Source organism: Moschus berezovskii, chromosome 2 (assembly GCF_049115385.1).
Source record: "Moschus berezovskii isolate FMDL1 chromosome 2, NW_MosBer_1.0, whole genome shotgun sequence".
In the NCBI taxonomy this organism is placed as follows: Eukaryota; Metazoa; Chordata; class Mammalia; order Artiodactyla; family Moschidae; genus Moschus; species Moschus berezovskii.
This window is the reverse complement of record NC_142461.1, coordinates 38625966-38651859: the sequence shown is the minus strand read 5'-3', so window position 1 is coordinate 38651859 and position 25894 is coordinate 38625966. Positions and strand designations below refer to the sequence as shown.

The 25894-nt window shown below is 42.2% G+C and overlaps 1 protein-coding gene across 4 annotated transcripts; it reads left to right on the top strand.

Moving 5' to 3' along the window:
- The first annotated feature begins 2564 nt into the window (after nt 1–2564).
- RPE (ribulose-5-phosphate-3-epimerase) lies at nt 2565–25816 on the top strand. 4 transcript variants are annotated; one of them, XM_055398041.2, is made up of 7 exons: nt 2565–2733; nt 3408–3427; nt 16670–16749; nt 22243–22382; nt 22751–22885; nt 23440–23526; nt 25123–25816. In XM_055398041.2, the coding sequence occupies exons 1-7, from the start codon at nt 2623–2625 to the stop codon at nt 25243–25245; spliced, it is 696 nt and encodes a 231-aa protein (XP_055254016.1). In that variant the 5' UTR covers nt 2565–2622; the 3' UTR covers nt 25246–25816. The 4 variants fall into 4 exon arrangements, with proteins under 4 accessions (XP_055254016.1, XP_055254017.1, XP_055254018.1 ...); XM_055398042.2 differs by lacking the exon at nt 3408–3427 and having other exon boundaries at nt 2568–2744; XM_055398043.2 differs by lacking the exon at nt 3408–3427 and having other exon boundaries at nt 2601–2733.
- Nucleotides 25817–25894: the final 78 nt, after the last annotated feature.

Genomic DNA, 25894 nt, shown 5'->3' with positions numbered 1-25894 from the left:
ATCACACCAAGTTTTGCTGTTGCCCTGTCACCTCACACTTCCAAGTCCATGGCCTTGTCTTGGCAATGACTAGAAAGTCTCACTTCCTCATTTACTTCAATGGGTCCTAACTGCACCTTTTCAGAAACAAAGTTTGGTTTGACACTCAGGAGAATAAAAATAAGTTAGGGCAGAATGTATTTGGGAAAAACTTAAGACAAATTTAGTTATGTTATTTTAGGATCATTTAGGATTACAGATCAATGTACCTCCATATTTTTCAGAAGTCACTGTGACTGCAGGATGAAAATCCTTTATTAGCCATTTTACAGGTAAAAGCAAAACATTGACTACACAGCCGATTTCCCTCAGATGACTATAAAGTTTGTTATGAATACTGAATGACCAAAGAGCATGGAAAAAATGCATATGAATAAATATTGAAATGTTTATGAAAGATATTTATGAAAGATAAGACTTCTGTGTTTGAATATGCACATATAATAAAATAAATCTTAAAATATTTAAGACACCTTATTGAGTTTCATTTCTCATTTTTCAACACAGGAAATAGGTTAACTCATTCAGGAAAGTGTTTGTTTTAGACCCTGAGGTGTGCTTTGTTTTGGATCCCTGGAGCTCATCTTGACATTCCTCCTCAATCCTCATAGTCTGGCCTGAAGTCACCTTTCAGTTCAATACCTCTAATTCCTCCCTCTTCCAAATGACCTCCATTCTACTCATGCTTTCCATCCCTAACTTTCAAAATTAAGGAGAATGGGCACATTGAGAGACAAATACCCGAGAATGACTTCTCTGCTTAAGTATGATCATTTGGAAAGACTGATAGATTTCCCAAGAGAAATGTTAAGGACCAGGTTATTCTCTGAATGTGGCCAGAACCACCATGGGATCCAAGTTTACCATCACAGTTCTGTCTTTTATACAAAGTGCCTTATCCTTAAACTCGAGTTGACTCACTGGAAAAGACTCTGATGCTGGAAGGGATTGGGGGTGGGAGGAGAAGGGGACGACAGAGAATGAGATGGTTGGATGGCATCACCGAATCTGTGGATATGAGTTTGAGTGAACTCCGGGAGTTGGTGATGGACAGGGAGGCCTGGCGTGCTGTGATTCATGGAGTCGCAAAGAGTCGGACAGGACTGAGGGACTGAACTGAACTGAATGCTCTGACTAAACTTTTTTCTTCCATGTGAATTTGTTACTGGAAACAACTGTGTTCCTATCTTTGTGGGAGTCAAGCCAAAAGACACAACCAAGCCAAAGATTTGAGAAGGAAGGATGTATTCAGTTCAGTTGCTCAGTCGTGTCCGACTCTCTGCGACCCCAAGAATCACAGCACGCCAGGCCTCCCTGTCCATCACCAACTCCCGGAGTTCACTCAAACTCATGTCCACAGATTCGGTGATGCCATCCAGCCATCTCATTCTCTGTCATCCCCTTCTCCTCCGGCCCCCAACCTTTCCCAGCATCAGAGTCTTTTCCAGTGAGTCAACTCGTCGCATGAGGTGGCCAAAGTATTGGAGTTTCAGCTTTAGCATCAGTCCTTCCAATGAACACCCAGGATTGATCTCCTTTAGAATGGACTGGTTGGATCTCCTTGCAGTCCAAGGAACTCTCAAGAGTCTTCTCCAACACCACAGTTCAAAAGCATCAATTCTTCGGCGATCAGCTTTCAGCAATAAAGAACAGTGAGCATCTTTCCCAAAGCAGTGTCTCCCCAACAGGGAAAGTGGATAATGTGTTTTTTCTCTTTTGGTTTGGGGGGAGAGTGTGTGTGTTAAGTTTTAAGCTAAGGGTACACGTGTATTCAGGAAGGGGCTTGGTGGGTGGACAGTCCCTGATTTAGTGATTAAAGACATCAGGGTCAGGAAATGTCAATAGCATAATTTCTTAGGTTCCAACTGATCTGGTGGTTGAGGCTTCAGGCTAATCATTTTCATTGAAAAGAACTGGCTGAATTCACAACTGATACTGTATCTTTGGGGCTTCCCAGGTGGCTCAGTGGTAAAGAATATGCCTGCTAAGCAGGAGACCTGGGTTCAATCCCTGGGTTGTGAAGATCCCCTGGAGAAGGGATCGGCTACCCACTCGAGTATTCTGGCCTGGAGAATTCCATGGACAGTCCATGGGGTCGCAAAGAGTCTGACGCGACTGAGTGACTTTCACTTTCTCTTTATCTTTAGGAATGTTACTTCTATCTGTGCTGATAACAGTGTTTGTTTCTGCATTCTTTGGTTCCCTTAAGATCGTTAATTACTATACAAAAGAATCTGAAAAAGATGAAAGAACTTAGCTAAAAAAGATTAAGAAACTCCTCAGAGGACTGCGAGACCTGACAGACCGAGTTTTTAGTTTTTGTTTTTTGAAAGCCCTGTTTTAAAAACTGAGGTCCGAGGAAGGAGGAAGGCGCTTCATTGCGAGGCCCCGCCCCTCAGCCCTTAGGGTGGCAGTACCTCCCTCTAGGGGAGGCGGGACTTCCCCCTCAGGGCAGCTGCTTCCGGCGGAATCCGGAAAGATCTACGGAGAAGAGGCGGGACCAAAGCTTCTCGGCCAATCTGGGCACGACGCCTTCATCGAGCCGGGCTCTCGTGCAGTAAGTTGCTTTGGAACACTGGCAGCATGGCGTCTGGTTGCAAGATTGGCCCGTCCATCCTCAACAGTGATCTGGCCAGTTTAGGGGCCGAGTGCGTCCGGATGCTGGACTCTGGGGCCGATTATCTGCACCTGGATGTAATGGACGGGTAACTCTCCGCGGGGTTCGGGCCTGGGTTGTCGCGTGGGGCGGGATAGGCTCCCCTTGACTGAGAACCTGTTAGGTGCACGGCGTCCCTGTGCCGCGAAGCGCCTCACTCTGAACGCGGCACTGAGGAAGGGGCCTGAGGTGCAAACCCTGGAGGCTCCGCTTGGAGGGGACCTGGGCTGCGACAGTGTCCCCAGCCTCATCTCCTCCCCTCCCCACCCCCACCCCCCACGTAACGTGTATTCTTCTAGCACTTAGAACCCGGAAGCGACCTTAAATCTCTAGGACCTGTCTCTCATTTTCATTTGGAGAAACTGAGGCCCAAGGGGATAGGCATGACTTGCCCAACCTCATATAGCTAGTTAGTGGCATTGCTGGGGAGACAGACCTGTGTAACGATGACGAGCTTTGCCCCTGCAGTGAGAACGCCCGAGTTCTGCCACTTGCTAGGTCACTTGGGACAAGCCGTTTAACCTCATTGAGCTTCAGTTTCATTCTGTGAAAAGTGGGAGTAATAACTCTTTACCGCCCAGGCATCTTTGGAAGATGAAATGAGCTGGTACAGGTAGTTTACAACGCCTGGCGCGTGGTAAATTTTCTATAATTTATGATAATTGTTGTCTCATTGTTCGAATTTTGATTTTCCTATCTATTTTCTCTTCAGGCACCCTGCTCTTCAGGGAGGTCAGTTTTTTGTAAGTAATTTTTAAGCACTGTAGATATAGCCCATAATCAGTATTGTTTTAAATCAGATTGATGCTAGTTTCATAAGTTGGTTATAAAATGAGGAACAAAGCTAGAGAAAGCAGTTAATACTCCCTCAAGGTTACACATATTGTGACAGAGTTGCAACTTGCATTTGCCACACTGATAACTGCCATAAGATCAAAACAGCCATTAACCATGGTTTGGGGTAGAAGAGTAAATTTATTGTAAACAGGTAAAATCTGTGTACCCTCACGCAAGTCTGAAAATTCGTGTTTTTTTTTTTTTTTTCACAAAAATTTCCAGTCATTTCCCTTTTCAGTGTCACTCGTGAAAGGTTCGTCTTCTTTGGTCTGGTTAGACCTGCTGTTTCTCTTTTCATTTCATTCAGTTCCTTCAACACTGTGCCCAGCTGTTTAATGGCAAAATCTTGACCTGAAAGTTCTCCTCTGTCCATGGGATTTCCCAGGCATGAACACTGGAGTGGGTTGCCATTTCCTTCTCCAAAATATTACTTCTTCCAAAACCTAGATTTTTCGTTCGCTATCGCATGTAATTCTACTTTGTTTTGTACTTTGTTTTGTGACACCTTTGCTTGAAAGTTCTGAACTTCCAAAAGTTACTGGAGTATGTACTCACAGATGGGTAGCTACATTTTTATGTCTGAGATATAGAATGAAACAAAATTCTGAGTCACTTAGGAGTCTCAGAATAGAACAGACTTCCCAGGTGGTGCTAGTGGTAAAGAACTAGTGTCTGCTAACGCAGGAGACACAGGAGACACGGGTTCAATCCTTGGGTTGGGAAGATCCCCTGGAGGAGGAAATGGTCAACCCACTCCAGTATTCTTGCCTGGAAAATCCCATGGACAAAGGAGCCTGGCAGGCTACAGTCCATAGGGTCACAAAGAGCTGGACACAACTGAAGTGACTTAGCACATATGAGTACAGTCTGACCATGTTTAAGTGAATGAATGGAGGAAGTAGTTTGTCTCAGTTTACCAATCAGAATATCAATGATAGCAATAGGTAATAATAAATATAGCGCTCATAAAGAACACTCGATTGTTTCTGTTCTAATACTTTTTTTAGAGTTTTTTTAATTAATTTTTTTATTGAAGGATAATTGTTTTACAGAATTTTGTTGTTTTCTGTCAAACCTCAGCATGAATCAGCCATATACATATATCCCCTGTTCTAATTCTTTTTGTGAATTATCTCATGCAGCCCTATGAGCTTGCTGCTGTTATCAGCACCAGAGTTGACGGTGAGGAGTCTAATATAAAGAGAGATTAAGTTCTCTTGTAGCTGGGAAATGGTGGAACCAGGAATGGAAGCAGGCAGCGGTTTGTTTTTTCTCAGAAACTGTCTTCTCTGGGTACTTGGCTTACAGAAAATGATTAAGATATTGTCTGTATTTGAGAGACAGCTAATTTATATTTTTGTTATTTATTTCATATCTCCTGCTGCACGGTAAACTCCCTAAAAGCAGAGCTCACCTCTGTTCTCTGCAGGAAAAGCACTATGGCAGGCCTAGTTATAATTGGTTGGATGAATGGCTTTATCATAATAGAGATATCTTCTAAGAAATCTCTTGCCCCTCCTGGGCCTATGGCAGTCCCTGACCTTGTTAAGTAAATGTATTTGTTTTTTATTGACTCCTTTCCCCTTTTACTGAGAAACATCTTGGTTTCAGTTCAGTTCAGTCGCTCAGTCGTGTCCGACTCTTTGCAACCCCATGAATCACAGCACGCCAGGCCTCCCTGTCCATCACCAACTCCCAGAGTTCACTCAAACTCATGTCCATTGAGTCGATGATGCCATCCAGCCATCTCATTCTCTGTCATCCCCTTCTCCCGCCCCCAGTCCCTCCCAGCATCAGAGTCTTTTCCAGTGAGTCAACTCTTCGCATGAGGTGGCCAAAGTATTGGAGCTTCAGCTTTAGCATCAGTCCTTCCAGTGAACACCCAGGACTGATCTCCTTTAGAATGGACTGGTTGGATCTCCTTGCAGTCCCAGGCACTCTCAAGAGTCTTCTCCAACACCACAGTTCAAAAGCATCAATTCTTCGGTGATCAGCTTTCTTCACAGCCCAACTCTCACATCCATACATGACCACGGGAAAAACCATAGCCTTGACTAGACGGTCTTTGGTTGGCAAAGTAATGTCTCTGCTTTTTAATATGCTGTCTAAGTTGGTCATAACTTTCCTTCCAAGGAGTAAGTGTCTTTTAATTTCATGGCTGCGATCAGCATCTGCAGTGATTTTGGAGCCCCCCAAAATAAAGTCTGACACTGTTTCCACCGTTTCCCCATCTATTTCCCATGAAATGATGGGACCAGATGCCATGATCTTAGTTTTCTGAATGTTGAGCTTCAAGCCAACTTTTTCACTCTCCTCTTTCATCAAGAGGCTTTTTAGTTCCTCTTCACTTCCTGCCATAAGGGTGGTGTCATCTGCGTATCTGAGATTATTGATATTTCTCCCAGCCATCTTGATTCCAGCTTGTGCTTCTTCCAGCCCAGCGTTCCTCATGATGTGCTCTGCATATAAGTTAAATAAGCAGGGTGACAATATACAACCATGACGTACTCCTTTTCCTATTTGGAACCAGTCTGTTGTTCCATGTCCAGTTCTAACTGTTGCTTCCTGACCTGCATACAGGTTTCTCAAGAGGCAGGTCAGGTGGTCTGGTATTCCCATCTCGTTGAGAATTTTCCACAGTTTCTTGTGATCAACACTGTCAAAGTCTTTGGCATAGTCAATGAAGCAAAAATAGATGTTTTTCTGGAACTCTCTTGCTTTTTCCATGATCCAGCGGATGTTGGCAATTTGATCTCTTGTTCTTCTGCCTTTTCTAAAACCAGCTTGAACATCTGGAAGTTCATAGTTCACATATTGCTGAAGCCTGGCTTGGAGAATTTTGAGCATGACTGTACTAGTGTGTGAGAAAATAAGCAGATTTTGCATACACTATTTTAAAAACTTTCCCTGTTAAGCATCACAACTTTGAGTTACTTTCATTCCCCTTTTGCAATAGGAAACCAGTTGGGGAGGTTCAACCCCTTCCCCAGTGTCCCATCAGAAGAGGCAGGGCCTGGCTAAAGTGCAGTGCTTCTTACGCCCAGGGTATGAAAGAGGGGCTGTGGACGCCCTCCACGTTCTGCCTCCATGCTTTTCCTTTTCCTTGCCACTTAAAAATCTCCAACAGTACGAGCTTGATGCACTGGTTGTTTTCTGGTCCTCTCTCTTTCCCTGAAGTCCCCACTGTGTCTTCTGATTAAAACTGAAGGACTTTGAAAGTCAGGAACAAGTTTTGGAAACACTGGTGGGTGAAGCACTAGTGTGGTTGGATATTTGAAGTAAAGGACAGGTGGATTTTTTCTGGAAAAGAAAATTGGAGAGCATGTAAACGTAAACATAAATGTGTCTTGACAGGAAGTGACTGGAAATGTATTGGTCCTTAAGTGTAGGAACAGAGCAGATAAGCAATTTCTAAATTAGTTGTTGTTGTCTAGTTGCTAAGTTGTGTCCAGCTCTTTGTTACCCCATGAACTGCAGCATGCCAGGCTTCCCTGTCCTTCACTATCTCCTAGAGTTTGGTCATGTTGATTGAGTTGGTGATGCCATCCAACCATCTCATCCTCTGTCGCCCCCTTTTCCTCCTGCATTTTCTTTCCCAGCATCAGGGTGTTTTCCTGTGAGTTGGCTGTTCGCATCAGATGACGAAAGTATTGGAGCTTCAGCATCAGTCCTTCTAATGAATATTCAGGTTTGATTTCCTTTAGGATTGACTCGTTTGATCTTGTTGTCTAAGGGACTCTAAAGAGTCTTCTAAGCACCACAATTCAAAAGCATCAGTTCTTCGGCACTGAGTCTTCTTTATGGTCCAACTCTCACATCCGTACATGAATACTTGAAAACCATACCTTTGACTACATGAACCTTTTTCAGCAAAGTAATGTCTCTGCTTTTTAATATGCTGTCTAGGTTTGTCATAGCTTTCCTTCCAGGGAGCAGTAGTAGTGTTAGTCACTCAGTCATGTCCAGCTCTTTGCGACCCAATGGACTTTAGCCTGCCAGGTTCCTCTGTCCATGAAATTCTCCAGGCAAGAATACTGGAGTGGGTGGCCATTCTCTTCTCCAGGGGATCTTCCCTACTCAGGGCTTGAACCTGTGTCTCCCGCATTGCAGGCAGATTCTTTACCACTGCACCACTGGGGAAGCCCTGCAAGGAGCAAGGAGCAAAAATTAAAATTTTTTAATTTCATGGCTGCAGTCACCATCTACAGTGAATTTGGAGCCCAGGAAAATAAAGTTCGTCTCTGTTTCAACTTTTTCCTCTTCTCTTTGCCATGAAGTGATGAGGCCAGATGCCATGATACTAGTTTTTAGAATGTTACGTTTTAACCCAGCTTTTTCACTTTTCTCTTTCACCCTCATCAAGAGGCTTTTTGGTCCTCTTCCCTTTCTGCCATCAAAGTGGTATCATCTGCATATCTGAGGTTGTTGATATTTCCCCTGGCTGTCTTGATCCAGCTTTTGATTCATCCAGCTTACCATTTCGCATGATGTATTCTGCATATAAGTTAAATAAGTAGGGTGACAGTATATGGCCTTGCTGTACTCGTTTCCCCATTGTGAACCAGCTCATTGTTCCATGTCTGGTCTAACTGTTGCTTCTTCACCTGCATACAGGTTTCTTAGGAGGTAGGTAAGATGGTCTGGTATTTCCATCTCTTTCAGAATTTTCCACAGTTTGTGGTGATCCACACAGTCAAAGGCTTTAGCATAGTCAATGAAGCAGAAATAGATGCTTTTCTGAGATTCCCTTGCTTTTTCTATGTCCAGCGGATGTTGGCAATTTGATCTCTGGTTCTTCTGCCTTTTCTAAATCCAGCATGTACATCTGGAAGTTCTTGGTTCACATATTGCTGAAGCCTAGCTTGAAGCATGCTGAGCATTACCTTGTTAGCATGTGAAATGAGTGCAGTTGTGCGGTAGTTTGAGCATTCTTTGGCATTGCCTTTCTTTGGGATTGGAATGAAAACTGACCTTCTCCAGTCCTGTGTCTACTGCTGAGTTTCCCAAATTTGCTGGCATACTGAGTGCAGCACTTTAACAGCATCGTCTTCTACAATTGTAGATAGCTCAGTTGGAATTCCATCACCTCCACTAGTTTTTTCGTAGTAATGCTTCCTAAGGACCACTTCACACTCCAGGATGTCTGGCTCTAGGTGAGTGACTCCACCATCACGGTTAGCCTGGTGGTTAAGACCTCTTTTGTATAGTTTTTGTATGCATTCTTGCCACCTCTTCTTAATCTCTTCTGCTTCTGTCAGGTCCTTACCATTTCTGACCTTTATCATGCTCATCCTTGCATGAAATATTCCTTTGATATCTCCAGTTTTCTTGAAGAGATCGCTATTCTTTCCCATTTTGTTGTTTTCCTCTACTTCTTTGCATTGTTCATTTAAGAAGGCCTTCTTATCTCTGCTTTTCTTTGCAACTCTGCATTCAGTTGGGTATATCTTTCCATTTTTTCCTTGCCTTTCGCTTCTCTTCTCAGCTGTTTGTAAAACCTCCTCAGACAACCATTTTGTCTTCTTGTATTTCTTTTTCTTGGGGATGGTTTTGGTTACTTCCTGCTACACAGCGTTATGAATTTCTGTCCATGGTTCTTCAGGCACTCTACCCAGATGTTTGCCCTTGAATTTATTCATTGCCTCCACTGCATAATCAATCATAAGTAGTTTGATTTAGGTCAAATCTGAGTGGCCTAGTGGCTTTCTCTACTTTTTTCAATTTAAGCCTGAATTTGTAAGGAGCTCATGAGATGAGCTACATTCGGCTCCAGATCTTGACTTTGCTGACTGTGTAGAGCTTCCCCATCTTTGGCTGCAAAGAGTGTAATCAGTCTGAATTTGGTACTGACCGTCTGGTGATGCCCATTTGTAGAGTCATCTCCTGTTGTTGGAAGAGGGTGTTTGCTATGACCGGTGTGTTCTCGGCAGAGTGTCTCTGTTAGCCTTTTCTCTGCTTCATTTTGTACTCCAAGGCCAAATTTGCCTGTTAATCCAGGTAACTCCTGACTTCCTACTTTTGCATTCCAGTCCTCTGTGATGAAAAGGACATCTTTTATTTTGGTGTTAGTTCTACGAGGTCTTGGAGGTTTTCCTAGAACCATTCAACTTCAGCTTCTTTGGCTTTAGTGGTTGGAGCATAGAGTTGGATTACTGTGATATTGAATGATTTGCCAGGATCATTCTTGTTTTGAGACTGCACCCAAGTACTGCATTTCGGACTCTTTTGTTGGCTGTGAGGGCTTCTCCATTTCCTTTAATCGATTCTTGCCCACTGTAGCAGATACGATGGTCATCTGAATTACATTCCAGTTTAGTTCACTAAGATGTTGATGTTGATTCTTACCGTTTCCTGTTTGACCATATCCAGTTTTCCTTGATTCATGGACCTAACATTCCAGGTTCCCGTGCTGTATTGTTCTTTATAGCTTCGGACTTTACTTTCCCCACCATATACATCCACTGCTGAGCGTCATTTCCGCTTTGGCCCAGCCTTTTCATTCTGTGTGGAGCTGTTTCTCCACTGTGCTCCCATAGCATATTGACAACCACTGACCTGGGGGACTCATCTCCCAGTGTCGTATCTTTGTGCCTTTTCATATAGTGTTTACGTGGTTCTCTAGGCAAGAATACTGGAGCACTTTGCCATTTCTTCCTCCAGTGGACCACGTTTTATCAGAACTCTTCACTTTGACCCATCCATCTTGGGTGGCCCTGCACTCCATGACTCATAGCTTTATTGAGGTACACAAGCCCCTTCTCCATGACAAGGCTGCAATCCGTGAAGGGGTCCCAAGTTGGTTAGGACCATTTAAAAGCCAGGGAGATTTCACATTAGTACTAGATTTCTGACTTTTGAAAAATTTCCAGAAATTTCCAGTACTGGGCCCACAGTCTCAGAGGCCACCATTAGCCAGGCCGGATCTTCTTCATCCCCCTGTCTCCTTCTGCCCTCTTTCAGTCCTCCATGCTCTCTGCCAACCCAGCCACCCCTATCCCCACCCCCAACTGCTTTTTCTCTCTTAAGGCTCTCCTCCTTTGGACTCTTTTTTTTTCAGTTAGTTATTAATTGTCAGTGAAGGGGCAGACAGTCCTGGCAGTTAAGAGCCTGAACTTTGGAACTAGATTGATTGTGTTTTACTTCTGCCTCCTGCACTTACAGGTTGTGTGAGCTTGAGCCTCTCTTTCTCATCTATAAAAATATAGATAATAGTTGTACCTGTCTCACTGAATTGTTGGCATGATTTTAATGAGTTAATATGTTGGAATTGTTTAGAATGGTGGTTGTCCTGTATAATTTTTTATTAACCACATTCTACCTGCTTGTCATTTAAGCTCAAGACCTTGGTGCTGGGTGCTAAGTCACTTCAATCGTGTCTGCCTCTTTGTGACCCTGTAGACTGTAGCCAGCCAGGCTCCTCTATCCATGGGATTCTCCAGGCAAGAATACTGGAGTGGGTTGCCGTGCCCTCCTCCAGGGGATCGTTCCAACCCACGGATCGAACCTAGGTCTCTTATGTCTCCTACATTGGCAGGTTCTTTACCACTAGCACCACCTGGGAAGCCCCATGATTTATTCTCTTTGACAACACCTCCCACCCCACCACCACCCCACTGCATCTTATCAGAAAATCCCATCAATTGCTATCCTTGTTTCTGTTTTTACTGTTTCTTCAGTTCAGTTCAGTTCAGTTAAGTCGCTCAGTCGTGTCCAACTCTCCGCGACCCCATGAATCACAGCATGCCAGGCCTCCCTGTCCATCACCAACTCCCGGAGGTCACTCAAACTCATGTCCACAGAGTCGGTGATGCCATCCAGCCATCTCATTCTCCGTCATCCCCTTCTCCTCCCGACCCCCAACCTTTCCCAGCATCAGAGTCTTTTCCAGTGAGTCAACTTGTCCAATGAGGTGGCCAAAGTATTGCAGTTTCAGCTTTAGCATCAGTCCCTCCAATGAACACCCAGGATTGATCTCCTTTAGTATGGACTGGTTGGATCTCCTTGCAGTATAAGGGACTCTCAAGAGTCTTCTCCAACACCACAGTTCAAAAGCATCGATTCTTCGGCGATCAGCTTTCTTCACAGTCCAACTCTCACATCCATACATGACCACGGGAAAAACCATTGCCTTGACCAGACGGACCTTGGTTGGCAAAGTAATGTCTCTGCTTTTTAATATACTATCAAGGTTGGTCATAACTTTCCTTCCAAGGAGCAAGCGTCTTTTAATTTCATGGCTGCAATCAGCATCTGCAGTGATTTTGGAGCCCCCAAAAATAAAGTCTGACACTGTTTCCACTGTTTTTCCATCTATTTCCCATGAAGTGATGGGACCAGATGCCATGATCTTCGTTTTCTGAATGTTGAGCTTCAAGCCAACCTTTTCACTCTCCTCTTTCACTTTCTTCAAGAGGCTTTTGAGTTCCTCTTCACTTTCTGCCATAAGGGTAGTGTCATCTGCATATCTGAGGTTATTGATATTTCTCCCAGCAATCTTGATTCCAGCTTGTGCTTCTTCCAGCCCAGCGTTCCTCATGATGTACTCTGCATATAAGTTAAATAAGAAGGTGACAATATACAACCTTGACGTACACCTTTTCCTATTTGGAACCAGTCTGTTGTTCCATGTCCAGTTCTAACTGTTGCTTCCTGACCTGCATACAGGTTTCTCAAGAGGCAGGTCAGGTGGTCTGGGATTCCCATCTCTTTCAGAATGTTCCACAGTTTATTGTGATCCACACAGTCAAAGGCTTTGGCATAGTCAATGAAGCAGAAATAGATGTTTTTCTGAAACTCTCTTGCTTTCTCCATGATCCAGCGGATGTTGGCAATTTGATCTCTGGTTCCTCTCCCTTTTCTAAAACCTGCTTGAACATCTGGGAGTTCACGGTTCACATATTGCTGAAGCCTGGCTTGGAGAATCTTGAGCATGACTTTGCTAGCGTGTGAGATGAGTGCAATTGTGCGGTAGTTTGAGCATTCTTTGGCATTGCCTTTCTTTGGGATTGGAATGAAGACTGACCTCTTCCAGTCCTGTGGCCACTGCTGAGTTTTCCAAATCTGCTGGTATATTGAGTGCAGCACTTTCACAGCATCATCTTTCAAGACTTGAAATAGCTCAACTGGAATTCCATCACCTCCACTGGCTTTGTTCATAGTGATGCTTTCTAAGGCCCACTTGACTTCACATTCCAAGATGTCTGGCTCTAGGTCAGTGATCACGTTATCGTGACTATCTTGGTCGTGAAGATCTTTTTTGTACAGTTCTTCTGTGTATTCTTGCCACCTCTTCTTAATATCTTCTGCTTCTGTTAGGTCCATACCATTTCTGTCCTTTATCGAGCCCATCTTTGCAGGAAATGTTCCCTTGGAATCTCTAATTTTCTTGAAGAGGTCTCTTGTTTTTCCTATTCTGTTGTTTTCTTCTATTTCTTTGCATTGATCACTGAGGAAGTCTTTCTTATCTCTCCTTGCTATTCTTTGGAACTCTGCATTCAGATGCTTATATTTTTCCTTTTCTCTTTTGCTTTTCATCTCTCTTCTTTTCACAGCTATTTGTAAGGCCTCCTCAGACAGCTATTTCGCTCTTTGGCATTTCTTTTCCATGGGGATGGTCTTCGTCCCTGTCTCCTGTACAATGTCACGAACCTCCGTCCAGAGTTCATCAGGCACTCTATCAATCAGATCTAGTCCCTTAAATCTATTTCTAACTTCCACTGTATAATCATAAGGGATTTGATTGAGGTCATATCTGAATGGTCTAGTGGTTTTCCCTACTTTCTTCAATTTAAGTCTGAATTTCGCAATAAGGAGTTCATGATCTGAGCCACAGTCAGCTCCTGGTCTTGTTTTCGCTAACTGTATACAGCTTCTCCATCTTTGGCTGCAAAGAATATAATCAATCTGATTTTGGTGTTGACCATCTGGTGATGTCCATGTGTAGAGTATTCTCTTGTGTTGTTGGAAGAGGGTGTTTGCTATGACCAGTGCATTCTCTTGACAAAACTCTGTTAGCCTTTGCCCTGCTTCATTCCGTGCTCCAAGGCCAAATTTGTCTGTTACTCCAGGTGTTTCTTGACTTCCTACTTTTGCATTCCAGTCCCCTATAATGAAAAGGACATCTTTTTTGGGTGTTAGTTCTAACAGGTCTTGTAGGTCTTCATAGAACTGATTAACTTCGGCTTCTTCAGCGTTACTGGTTGGGGCATAGGCCTGGATTACTGTAGTATTGAATGGTTTGCCTTGGAAACGAACAGAAATCATTCTGTCGTTTTTAAGATTGCATCCAAGTACTGCATTTCGGACTCTTTTGTTTACCATGATGGCTACTCCATTTCTTCTAAGGGATTCCTGCCCACAGTAGTAGATATAATGGTCATCCGAGTTAAATTCACCCATTCCAGTCCATTTTAGTTCACTGATTCCTAGAATGTCTATGTTCACTCTTGCCATCTCCTGTTTGACTACTTCCAATTTGCCTTGATTCATGGACCTAACATTCCAGGTTCCTATGCAATATTGCTCTTTACAGCACCGGACCTTGCTTCTATCACTGGTCACATCCACAACTGGGTATTGGTTTTGCTTTTGCTCCATCCCTTTATTCCTTCTAGAGTTAGTTCTCCACTGAGCTCCAGTAGCATACTGGGCACCTACCGACCTGGGGAATTCCTCATTCAGTATCCTATCATTTTGCCCCTTGTTACTGTTCATGGGATTCTCAAGGCAAGTATACTGAAGTGGTTTGCCATTCCCTTCTCCAGTGGACCACATTCGGCTGTGGTCCATGTGATCAGATCGGCCAGTTTCCCGTGATTATGATTTCAGTGTGTCTGCCCTCTGATGCCCCCTCGCAATACCTACCGTCTTATTTGGGTTTCTCTTACCTTGGTCGTGGAAAATCTCTTCACAGCCACTCCAGCAAAGTGCAGCCGCTGTACCTTACCTTGGATGAGGGGTATCTCCTCAAGGCCGCCCGTCCTGACCTTGAACGTGGAGTAGCTCCTCTCGGCCCTCCTGCGCCCGGCGCAGCCACCGCCTGTTGGACGTGGGGCAGCTCCTCTTGCCCCTGGCCCTGGCCTCAGGCGTGGGGTAGCTCCTCACGGCTGCGCCTCTTTGCCTGGTCGGTTGCGCCGGGGCCGGCGTTACTGTTTCTTGCCGTTTTTACAAACACCTCTTGCCTTGCTTCTTTCAGTTTACTGCTCAGTCGATTGTGCTACTGCTGCATTGTTTCCATCTTAATTTTTCATTGCTTCTCTGGTGGCTCAGCTGGTAAAGAATCCACCTGCAATGCAGGAGACCTCGGCTTGATCCCTAACTCGGGAAATCCCATGGAGGAGGGAAAGGCTACCCACTCCATTGTTCTACCGTGGAGAATTCCATGGACTGTACAGGACATGGGGTTGCAAAGAGTCAGACATGACTAAGTGACTTTGACTTTCTCTTTTAAAACCTCACTTGATCAGGATTAAAGTTCAAACAGTGAGCCTGTCATTCTGTATCATTTAATGTGACACAGTCTTGCCTCGTATTTTATTCATAGTAGCCACGGTGGGCAGCACGTGTCCCTTTCTTTGAGCTTAACTTAGTTTTCTCTACCTTTGCTTCATTTCTTTCCCCATCTTTACAAATTCCGTTAGTTCTGTAATTCCATGATTTGGGGCTTCCCTGGTGGCTCAGATGGTATAGAATTTGCCTGTAACATGGGAAACCTGGCTTTGATCCCTGGGTCGAAAAGGTCCCCTGGAGAAGGAAATGGCAACCCACTCCAGTATTCTTGCCTGAAGAATTCCATGGACATGAACCCCATGGTCTATCCCTTTTTTAAAAATGCGATTCTACTTGCCTCTGGAACAATTACCTTATATTGCATACTTTAGCTTTTCTCTACAGGCCTCATTCAGGGTAATGCCTACTAATTTAACAAAAGAAAGACTAGATTTCAGTGGCTTAACGTTATAAAGTTTATTTTTCCTTCATGTAGTAGTTTGGTGTGAATGTCCTTCCATGCAGAAATTCAGGGATGTCAGAGTCCCCTTCCATCCCCTGTCTCTGCCCTTAAGGGCCTCTTTCCTGGCAGAAGGGTAAAATAAGAACAGAACAGGAATAATCTCAACCTCCCGGGCTCTGCAGTGACACGCATCACTTGTGTTCACATTTCACAGCCCTTTTGTGAGAACTAGTCACGTGGCCACCTGGTTTTAAAGGGAGTTGGGAAATGTGGTCCTTGGCCAAGCTGGCTTCCTGCCCAACAACTATACTATAGCAGTCAGTCATGAATTGTGGTGAGTCGTTAGCCATCTCTTAGTACCAGTGAGATTGTAAACTTTTCTGTGGTGAGCACAGAAACTCATATTTTTTTAAATAAAATATAGTACTCTGAAGCACCCAGCCTAAATGTTGAAGTGAGCTCGTGATACAACAAGAGAACTGGAGTAGGATCATGGTTAACTAACTTGAGTCTGATGTCAGAAAGCCTGAATTTGAATCCTGGCCCAACGAATTATTAACTGGGGGACTTAAGCAAGTTATCTATCCTGTGCTCCTCAAATGGAGATAATAACAGCATCTGCTTCAGAGGGCTGTTGTGAAGATGAAATAAAATAAGGTACAATATCTGGTATGTTACAAACCTTCAGTAAGTGGTAGTTATTAATATACATTAAGTTTCTTTATTGATAATCTTTAAGAAAGCTTAAATAAAACTTGTCATTTTGTGCCCTGTGATAGAGGTGGGTTAGAGATGGCCACAGGTGACCTGTGATTAAGCTTAAGATTTGAGAAACCCATATCAGAGTCTTGAACTTCCTAACTAGTATGTGACTTGGGCAAGTCATATAACTTTTTGGGTTTTGATTTTGTCATCCTTCATTTCTTCCTGTCAGGGATTTTGAATTACAGTGTTAAATTGGTAGATTATGTGACATTCTGACTTATTGGCATATCAAGGAGTTACTGCTCTGTAAAGCTGAAATTCTATGGATATTTTTGGTGTTTGATACTGATGGTGATGTTAAATGTTAAATTGAAAAATATTGCGATCACAGATAATCTCCTCTTTGTCTATCAGGATACATTTTGAGAAAAATACAGAGACAATTGAAAACATTTCAGAGTAAGATTTTGTTTGTCTTGTAGGCATTTTGTTCCCAACATCACCTTTGGTCACCCTGTGGTAGAAAGCCTCCGAAAGCAACTAGGCCAGGACCCTTTCTTTGGTAAGTGGGTGTTTACGCCATCTGAAGCTGAGTACTCAAGTAAAGGGGAAGTAGCTGGTTGATTTCTCAACCTCCAGTTTCACAGTGTACCCTTTTCCCTTCTCCCCTGAAACTCCAATACTTTGGCCACCTCATGCGACGAGTTGACTCACTGGAAAAGAGTCTGATGCTGGGAGGGATTGGGGGCGGGAGGAGAAGGGGACGACAGAGGATGAGATGGCTGGATGGCATCACCAACTCGATGGAGGTGAGTTTGAGTGAACTCCGGGAGTTGGTGATGGACAGGGAGGCCTGGCGTGCTGTGATTCATGGGGTTGCAAAGAGTCGGACAAGACTGAGTGACTGAACTGAACTGAACTGAACTGAAGAAGCCGAACTTGCCCACCTCAGGGCCTAGGCACTTTGGCTGGTCTCTTTGCCTAAAAAGCTGTGTTCACTTGGTAGGTGCTACCTCATCTTTCCACCTTAGATCCGTTGTTGTTTCTTCAGAGAGCCCCGTCCTAAATTAACCTTTTTACCTTGTTGATTTTCTTATGATTTCTTTCAGTCTGTGATTGCTTTTATCAGACTCTAAACTCCTTAAGGGCAGGATTTCATTCACTTGGTTTGCTGTGGGTTTCCCAGAGCTTAGCGTAGACACACAGCTGCGGCTCAATGTGATCATTAAATGATCTTAGGAATCAGTTGATTTATGGTCTAGACGAGAAGCCGATTCATGGAAATTGGAGCTTTCTACAGGTCTGTGTATGCTCCACTTCAGTGCTGTAGGATAATGTGAATTAAGGTTTTTTTTAAGATCACATAGTGACCTAGAAGTTACTCCTGTGGAACATAGATTCAGTCCACATATCCTTGTCACTGCTGCTGATGTTTTAACCTAAGTTAGCAGAGCCTCTCTTGCCAGATCTCTGGTACAGAAAACATTTGGTGAATTTTTATAAATAATGTGTGTTTATGGAATTCATTACTTAATTTTAGTAAAACATTTTTTTATTGACATATTGTGGACCAGTTTTCGGAGAAGGCAATGGCAAGCCACTCCAGTACTCTTGCCTAGAAAATCCCATGGATGGAGGAGCCTGGTAGGCTGCAGTCTGTGGGGTCACTAAGGGTCGGACATGACTGAGCGACTTCACTTTCACTTTTCACTTTCCACTTTCACACATTGGAGAAGGAAATGGCAACCCACTCCAGTGTTCTTGCCTGGAGAATCCCAGGGACAGGGTAGCCTGGTGGGCTTCTGTCTATGGGGTCACACAGAGTCGGACACGACTGAAGTGACTTAGCAGCAGTGGACCAGTTTTATGAAGGGCTCTAGCCGTGCTGTTCAGTATGCTAGCCACTAGCCAATGGCAAGCCACTCCAGTACTCTTGCCTAGAAAATCCCATGGATGGAGGAGCCTGGTGGGCTGCAGTCCATGGGGTCGCTAAGGGTCAGACACGACTGAGCGACTTTACTTTCACTTTTCACTTTCACACATTGGAGAAGGAAATGGCAACCCACTCCAGTGTTCTTGCCTGGAGAATCCCAGGGACAGGGGAGCCTGGTGGGCTGCCGTCTATGGGGTCACACAGAGTTGGACACGACTGAAGTGACTTAGCAGCAGCAGCAGCAGCCTCTTGTAGCTATTTAAGTCAGCTAAAATTAAACATTGTTTCTTAGTGGCATTAGCTGCATTGCAGGTTCTCAGTAGCCAAGTGTGACTACTGTACCAGTGCAGTTGTGGAACTTTGCTGACATTGCAGGAGGCTGTTAGGGCCTCTGTAGGCCTGGTCCGCTTCGAAGGCACTGACTTTATCAATTCATGTGACATGAGGGAAACCGTGTTCCACCAACATGTTCACCATTTTGAAATTTCCAAATAATGGAGTATAATCCTCTGATTACCTCAACTTTTAAAAAAAATTATTATTAACATTTTGGAAGCTGAATTTTCCAGGATAAATTTATCCTTACAACTATTGGAGTTGGATGAAATAGCGTTCTTTGCCCTCTCACGCCTTGTACAATGGCCACAGAATCCTCCACTCTGGCTTTGTGTGGATTTAAAAATAAGTATATATTTGTCTTTTTCCCTTCCTTTTAGTTCATCTCCCAACTATTACTTCTCACTGCTGTTTGACTCCTCTCTTGTCTGTGCCCTTTCTCTTACTAGCTCAGCTGCCACCCCCATCCCCCCACAATCTGTTTTTTCATTCCTGCTTTTAGTTTGTTGTTTGCTGATAAACTTGCTAATCATTCTCACCAGAAGACAATCTAAGTAAAGATGAATGGATTTCATATGCTTTAGTGTTTGTGACCTTTGTTTTTTATATGTTGTTTGTTTAATTCTTGAATACTGGTTGTTGGTTAATTGGTGCATTATATATCTTAGGAGTTAGATCACAAGTTGTATGTATAACTGCTAAAGCTTTTAACAATTCAGTCCCAATACTGAGTAGAATTTACTGTCTTAAGATGTAAAGTGGTAGGGAAAAGTCATTTTTGCTTTTATCTAAATCAGTGGTCTTCAAGTTATGGTCTGAGGACCTGTGGGAGTCCTTTTCAGACAGATATGACTGAAGTGACTTAGCAGCAGCAGCAGCATGATGTCAAAACTATTTGTAGTTCGATTTGTAAATTATTTGTACTGATATTATTTGCCATTATTTGTACTGATGGTGCAAAAGCAGTGGTGAATGAGTCTGCTGATGCCCTAGCCAGAGATAAGGTGGTTTTACTGAACAGGTTACTACAGGTAGTCATGATGTTCTTAAACACTACGCATGCCTTCATAGTAAGTATCCTTGATGAATTGGAACAGGTGATGGATTTAGTAAATCTTGATCCTTGAGTGCACGTCTCCACGAAGTGGGAAGGTAATACGTACAAAGCCCTTCTGTTGAATCCTGGAAGGATGATTGTTTCCTTGAGGAAAACCACTCATTTCATTGTCTCGAGCTGTAAACTGCAAGTGCTGGTTTTTTCTCAAACACCATTTTCCCTTAAAAGAATAACTGACAATGAACTGTGGTTATCAGACTTAGATATTTTCCTGACATTGTCTTTAACATTTACTACGTGAACCTGTCACTTCAAAGAAAGCAGCTCATCAGTTTTCGTTGCCACTGACAAAAGTTAGAATTTGCAAGTGAAAATTGGAATTTTGGAAAACTTATACTTGTTGCTTTGAGCTTGACAGCTTCCCAATGCTTAAAGCTTTTTTAATAAGATCTGTAGTGACATTGACACATGTGGGTTTTAGATAGAATATAAAGAAATGTGTCACTGTTTGGAAGATCTGTGTAACTCAGTGAACCAATAGTACTTAAAAGAGCTGTTCAAAGTACAGACTAGTGAGTTTTAGCATTAATGAAGTATGGAAAGGTCCCTGACAGGGTTTATAGATTCCACATTGCCAGTAATCTTTCATACTGCTTGTTGAGTTTTGGGGTAGAAATAGTAGAATATCCACACTTGAGTGAAAAGGCTATGCATGTAGGGATGCCTTCCTTTTCTGTGCATTTTTTCCCCCTACTATGAAACAACAGATTGAATGCAGAGCAGGTGTGAGAATACAAGTGTAGTCTCTTAAGCCAGGCACTACCTACTCACAAAAATGTAAAATAACACAACTCTTACATTAACATGTAATGGATTTATATTTATTATCATTATTTTTTTATGACTGACTAAATAGACACCAAGGCTTCCCTCGTGCTTCACATGGTAAAGAATCTGTCTGCAATGCGGGAGCCCAGCTTTGATCCCTGAGTCAGGGAAGATTGTCTAGAGAAGGACATGGCAACCCACTCCAGTATTCTTGCTTGGAGAATCCTATGGACAGAAAAGCCTGACAGGCTATGGTCCATGGAGTTGCAAAGAGCCGGACATGACTGAAGTGACCACACACAAGTAGACACTAAAAGTAATTTTTTTTTTAGTTTGCCTTTCTAATACATTAAATATTGATAAATACAATGTATATCATCGGTATTGGGGGGGTCAGGGAGTCTTCAGTAAATTTAAGAGTACAGAAGGAATCTGACAGTGAACATTTGAGACCTGTGTTGTAATTACAGGCAGAGTCGCTGAGTCATTGATTCCCTGGACACCAGAGAATGTCCAGTGATGGTTGCTAGTGGTGACTGCATGCTGGAGATTGAATAGGGATGACTTAGCCATTTAGTCTGGTAACTTAGGAATGAGTAAACTTTATCTTGTAAACCAGATTGAATTTTTCTTGTTTATGATATGAAGGCAAAACACACCAAATTGAGTTTATCTTCTAAAAACAAAGTTTTACCTATTAAAATATGTTCTATTTTTGTAACTTTTATTAGTTTAGAAATATAAATGTTAGTCTTGACTTTGTTAATCAGGCTCTATACTCTGTTTTCCTGATGTTTTTCAAAGCCTTGTTGCATTTTATGAATCTTTGCTACTGAGTTCTGGAATATTAGATTTTTTTTTTCTTTAACATAGCTTTGCTGGATCAGAAATGTGCTCTCTGTTACAAAGTAAAAAGCTCAAAACTCTCCTCATTACTATCTGTCTGACACAGGAGTGTTTACTGTTTTCTTCTTTCCTGCATCATTTCTTGTTTTCACTTCTTTTAAGCTGCCCTCTCTTTCCCGTGAGATGCTATTAATATTATGTTTTAAGTCGAGATGTTTAAGAAGGCCACACTCACTTCTTCCCAAACATTTTCATATGATTTGAGCTTTTGATTTAAGGACACGTGGCAGGCTGCTTCTGGTTAACATGTTCTTTCCTCTGAGTCTGTCCCTCTGTTTGCAGTTGTCTGCCTCTTAGTTGGTGACACTGGTGTTCTAGCTCCTTAGGCCCAGATCCTTGCACCATCTGACCCTTGTCTCACTCTGCACATCTGAGCCACAGCAGCCCCTCTTGGCCCTGCCTTTAGAAAATATCCGGAATCCCCACCACTGCTCACCATCTGCAGTTGCTAGGTTTATTGCCTTGAACTTCAAAGTTAGATCTAAGTACTGCAGTATTTGTTCTGTGTCATTTAGAATAAAACCTGATGGTCTGCAGAGTTCTGTAGTTTTTTCCAGTGTTTCTCTGACCTCATCCTCTCTCCCCAGTGCCCCCCCACCCCGACTCCAGCAACACTGACTTTATTTACTACCAACTTTATTTGTATTTACTCCTTTATTTGTCTCCCTCACTAAGAATGTAATCTAAGTTTTTTACAATGGTATTTCCAGAACATGAACTTAGGTTTCCTGATTTCTAGTTACTACTTCTCTTAAATAGTGCTGTAGGCTTTTTGTGGAAAAATGTTGGATTGTTTTGGTTCATGTGTTTAACCAAAACCTTAATCTTAAGGATGCAGGGAAGCTATCTGTGCCAAAGTATAACTTCTATTTAACAATTATCATGATGCCAGAAGAGTCCATATCTGAAATAGCAAAAACTACAGATTGACTTCAATCATATGAGCAGCTGTTTTCCTTTTAGTAATACTTAGGGGATATGTCTTTTCTTTCCAGACATGCACATGATGGTGTCCAGGCCGGAACAGTGGGTAAAGCCAATGGCTGTAGCAGGAGCCAATCAATATACCTTTCATCTTGAGGCTACTGACAACCCAGGAGCTTTGATCAAAGACATTCGGGAGAATGGAATGAAGGTAAGAGCTTAGCAGTGAGGGTAATGTTTTATACTATTCATTCTCAGAGTTGGAAAGGTTTGAAGGAAGACCCAAAATGATAGGTGAAGAAGACCAGATGTAGACAGCTGTTCTGCAGCTTTGAAGCTAGACTTTAACACATTTGTCAGATAAGATTAATACATTCTACTGATGTTTTCTAGAAATTGCTACCTTTTAGAAACATTTACTTGTGATATCCATGTTGACTTAAAAAAAAATTTATGGCTGAACAATTTATGTATGTATTCCATTCTTTAAGAATTGAGCTTCCTACTGGGCCTGATAAGCCACAGTAATGTAATATGGAAATAGTTATTGATGTGATGTAGCAAATTTGTTTGTTACAGGTTGGCCTTGCTATCAAACCAGGAACTTCAGTTGAGTATTTGGCACCATGGGCTAATCAAATAGATATGGCCTTGGTTATGACAGTGGAACCTGGTTTTGGAGGGCAGAAATTCATGGACGATATGATGCCAAAGGTAAAAAGAAGTATTTGGTTCTGGAGTAAGGTTTTTTATTGTGTATATTCATTCAGTAAGCATGTATTGGGCTACGTGTATGTTTGGGCTGCTCGTATGTTAACGCCTTGCTCTGAAGGCGGGGAAATGGGGGTACCTACATATCATTGGAATATGGGATGAGAGATGCCCAAAGAGATTTAGGTTTGGAGATCAGAAGAGATACCACATGTTAGTGTTGAGTTTTTGTTTCTAAAACCATTGAAAACTGTTCTGTAACCTTTCAGTGGAATTTTCATTGAATATTGAGGGTTTTATCTTTGCCTTGTTTCTGTGAACTATATTTTCGGCAAATCCATGACAAATTCAGTGCCATTTGCCAAACAGAACAAGGCTTACTTTTATGAAAGTTTGTTCTGGTATATTAAGATGGTTTTTCCCAGTCATAACTTTTATTGATATAAAGTTACTCTGTGAGACATTTGGAGTCATATTTTAGTGGCCATTTCATTTTTTGTTTGGTGTGTTTTCTACCTGTCCACTTAGAAGTCATTTATTTCCTTGTGTATATCTAGGTTCATTGGTTGAGGACCCAGTTCCCATCTTTGGACATTGAGGTGGATGGTGGAGTAGGTCCCGACACTATCCATAAATGCGCAGAGGTGAGACTGCTCCTTGATGGCAACCCGGACCAATTTCCTATCAAATGTAATGCCAGGACAGGTCTTGTCTGGCAAAGAGATTTCCCCTACACTTCCTAGTCTTTCTTTCTTGGAAAAGCATTTGTTTGTTTAAATGTAAAACTAGGAAAGTAAATAGTAAGTCCTGGCTGTCTCAGTAATGATGAAAAAATTCTTTGAAAGAGGAATGTGCTTACTGCCAGCCTGTGGAATATCATTGAGAAGTTCCAGGGTCTTTGAGACAGTTTTCAAAAATAGGGAATCTTCCTATCTTGTGTGGGTTTTTTTTTTTTTCCTTCTATTTTTGCTTCCAATGTTTTGTGTAATTGTCACACATTTTTCTGCTTGATACTTATCAAAAGCTTGACTGTGATCAGTATGGAGACGACACTGGACAGACAATTAGTGAGCATATATCTTTTAACCCCTGTGGAATTCATTTTTACTGAACTGTGCTTTGTCATTAATGCTGTTTCTGCTTACATTGAGACATATTAAGTTGTAATGCTAGAAAACTAATACATATTTCATTTTTATGAGGAACATTGTTGGACAGTGCACTGTATCATAGCACAACAGTGTGTTTCTCATTGGAGAAATTTTCCTCAGCTTCAGCGGTTCTCTCAATGGTCCCCCTTTCTTTTAGCTCTGAATCATGTAACAAATTGGATTTTCCTCCCTGAGTCAAATCTCAGATAAATTTGAACTCATTTTTATAAGTTTTTACTCGGTTTTCCTCTTTGTTTTCATATTGAAAAACATGTCGAAAATCTTTTTTAAGCCACCTCAAAACCATTCTGGAATGCAGTGAAGCATGCATAAGAATATGTTCCGTTTCTACTGGCATCAAAATGAGATGTTTAAATGTAATGTGGCCGTATTTTATGGATTATCTCACATTTTAACAGTAATTGTCCTTTTAGACTGTCTGCAAATTCCTCTACATAGTTCAAAGATGAGAAGATTGATTTTTTTTAGGAGCTGAGGGGGCGTTGGTACATATAGGGAAAACTTTAATAGAGGTGAAGATTAAAGGTTTTAGATTAAACCTTATCTAAGTATTAGCAGAGATGCACTATAGTTTATTTAGAAGGGGGTTCAGTTCAGTTCAGTTCAGTCGCTCAGTCGTGTCCGACTCTCCGCAACCCCATGAATCACAGCACACCAGGCCTCCCTGTCCATCACCAACTCCCGGAGTTCACTCAAACTCATGTCCACAGAGTCGGTGATGCCATCCAGCCATCTCATTCTCTGTCGTCCCCTTCTCCTCCCGCCCCCAACCTTTCCCAGCATCAGAGTCTTTTCCAGTGTCAACTCGTCGCATGAGGTGGCCAAAGTATTGGGGTTACCAAAAAGTCAATGTTTCTTAGACATATTTAAAAATAATTTCACATCCTCTTTTAAGCATTTCAGCTTCTTCATTGGACTAGCTGCTTGTGTGTTCATCTTGAAGTGGCTTTTATACAGTTAAAGTGCTGACTGCCAGCTATAAGGGTAGAAACTCTAGTCTGGGAGTTCTGTTTCAGGTTTTTCCACATCTTCCTTTGAGGCATAACCTAAAGTGTTTACTTCTTTCAGGCAGGAGCTAACATGATTGTGTCTGGCAGTGCCATTATGAGGAGTGAAGACCCCAGATCTGTGATCAACCTGTTAAGAAACGTTTGCTCAGAAGCTGCTCAGAAACGTTCTCTTGATCGATGAAACAACAAGGAGCCCAATGTTTCTGCTTAGGAGATCTCCTTTTTACTGGAAAACAAGAATATTGACTATCAAATCATACCACAGTTGAGGCAGTGCTGCTTTTCTGAGCAATTACTCATTCTAGTGACTAAAATCCATTATGCAGAATGTTCTAAGAGGTTAGAAATTGGTGTGTATAACTACATTTTTAGTGATGGAATTGAAAGATTAGTGTGATGAAATACCATTTTTACTGGGAGACTTGATTTTTATAAAGAGTAAAAATATGGCTGTTTATTAAGGTTACAAGCAGAAAAGTGTCTTAATGCCTAAGGAAGGCATGTTAGCTACTATGAAAAAAATTTTTTTTCTGAATTTCTAGAAAGAATTTTCTTTGGTTTTTTTCCTGTTTTCTGAAAGCAAAGGAAGTTCTTCAGTTTTTCCTGTTTCATGTCATTTTTGATTTGTGTGTGTGATAACTAAGTTTGCATCTGATTAGGAATGGCATACTTACTCTCCTAGCTTCAAAAACATTTATTTTGTACTTTGCACCTTATATTTGATATATTAAAAAAAAATAGTGTATTATGAAGCCCAGGGATTTTCAAGTTGTCTGTTCTAAAATATGAGCACAAGTATTATCAGGGTATTTTGTTAGCTTTCCTAGAAG

Coding starts and splice junctions, on each gene's coding strand:
- RPE (XM_055398041.2), top strand. CDS start 2,623: ATGGCGTCTGGTTGCAAGATTGGCCCGTCCATCCTCAACAGTGATCTG. Junction 22,383..22,750: donor TTCGGGAGAATGGAATGAAG/GTAAGAGCTTAG, acceptor TGTTTGTTACAG/GTTGGCCTTGCTATCAAACC. Junction 23,527..25,122: donor CTATCCATAAATGCGCAGAG/GTGAGACTGCTC, acceptor TACTTCTTTCAG/GCAGGAGCTAACATGATTGT.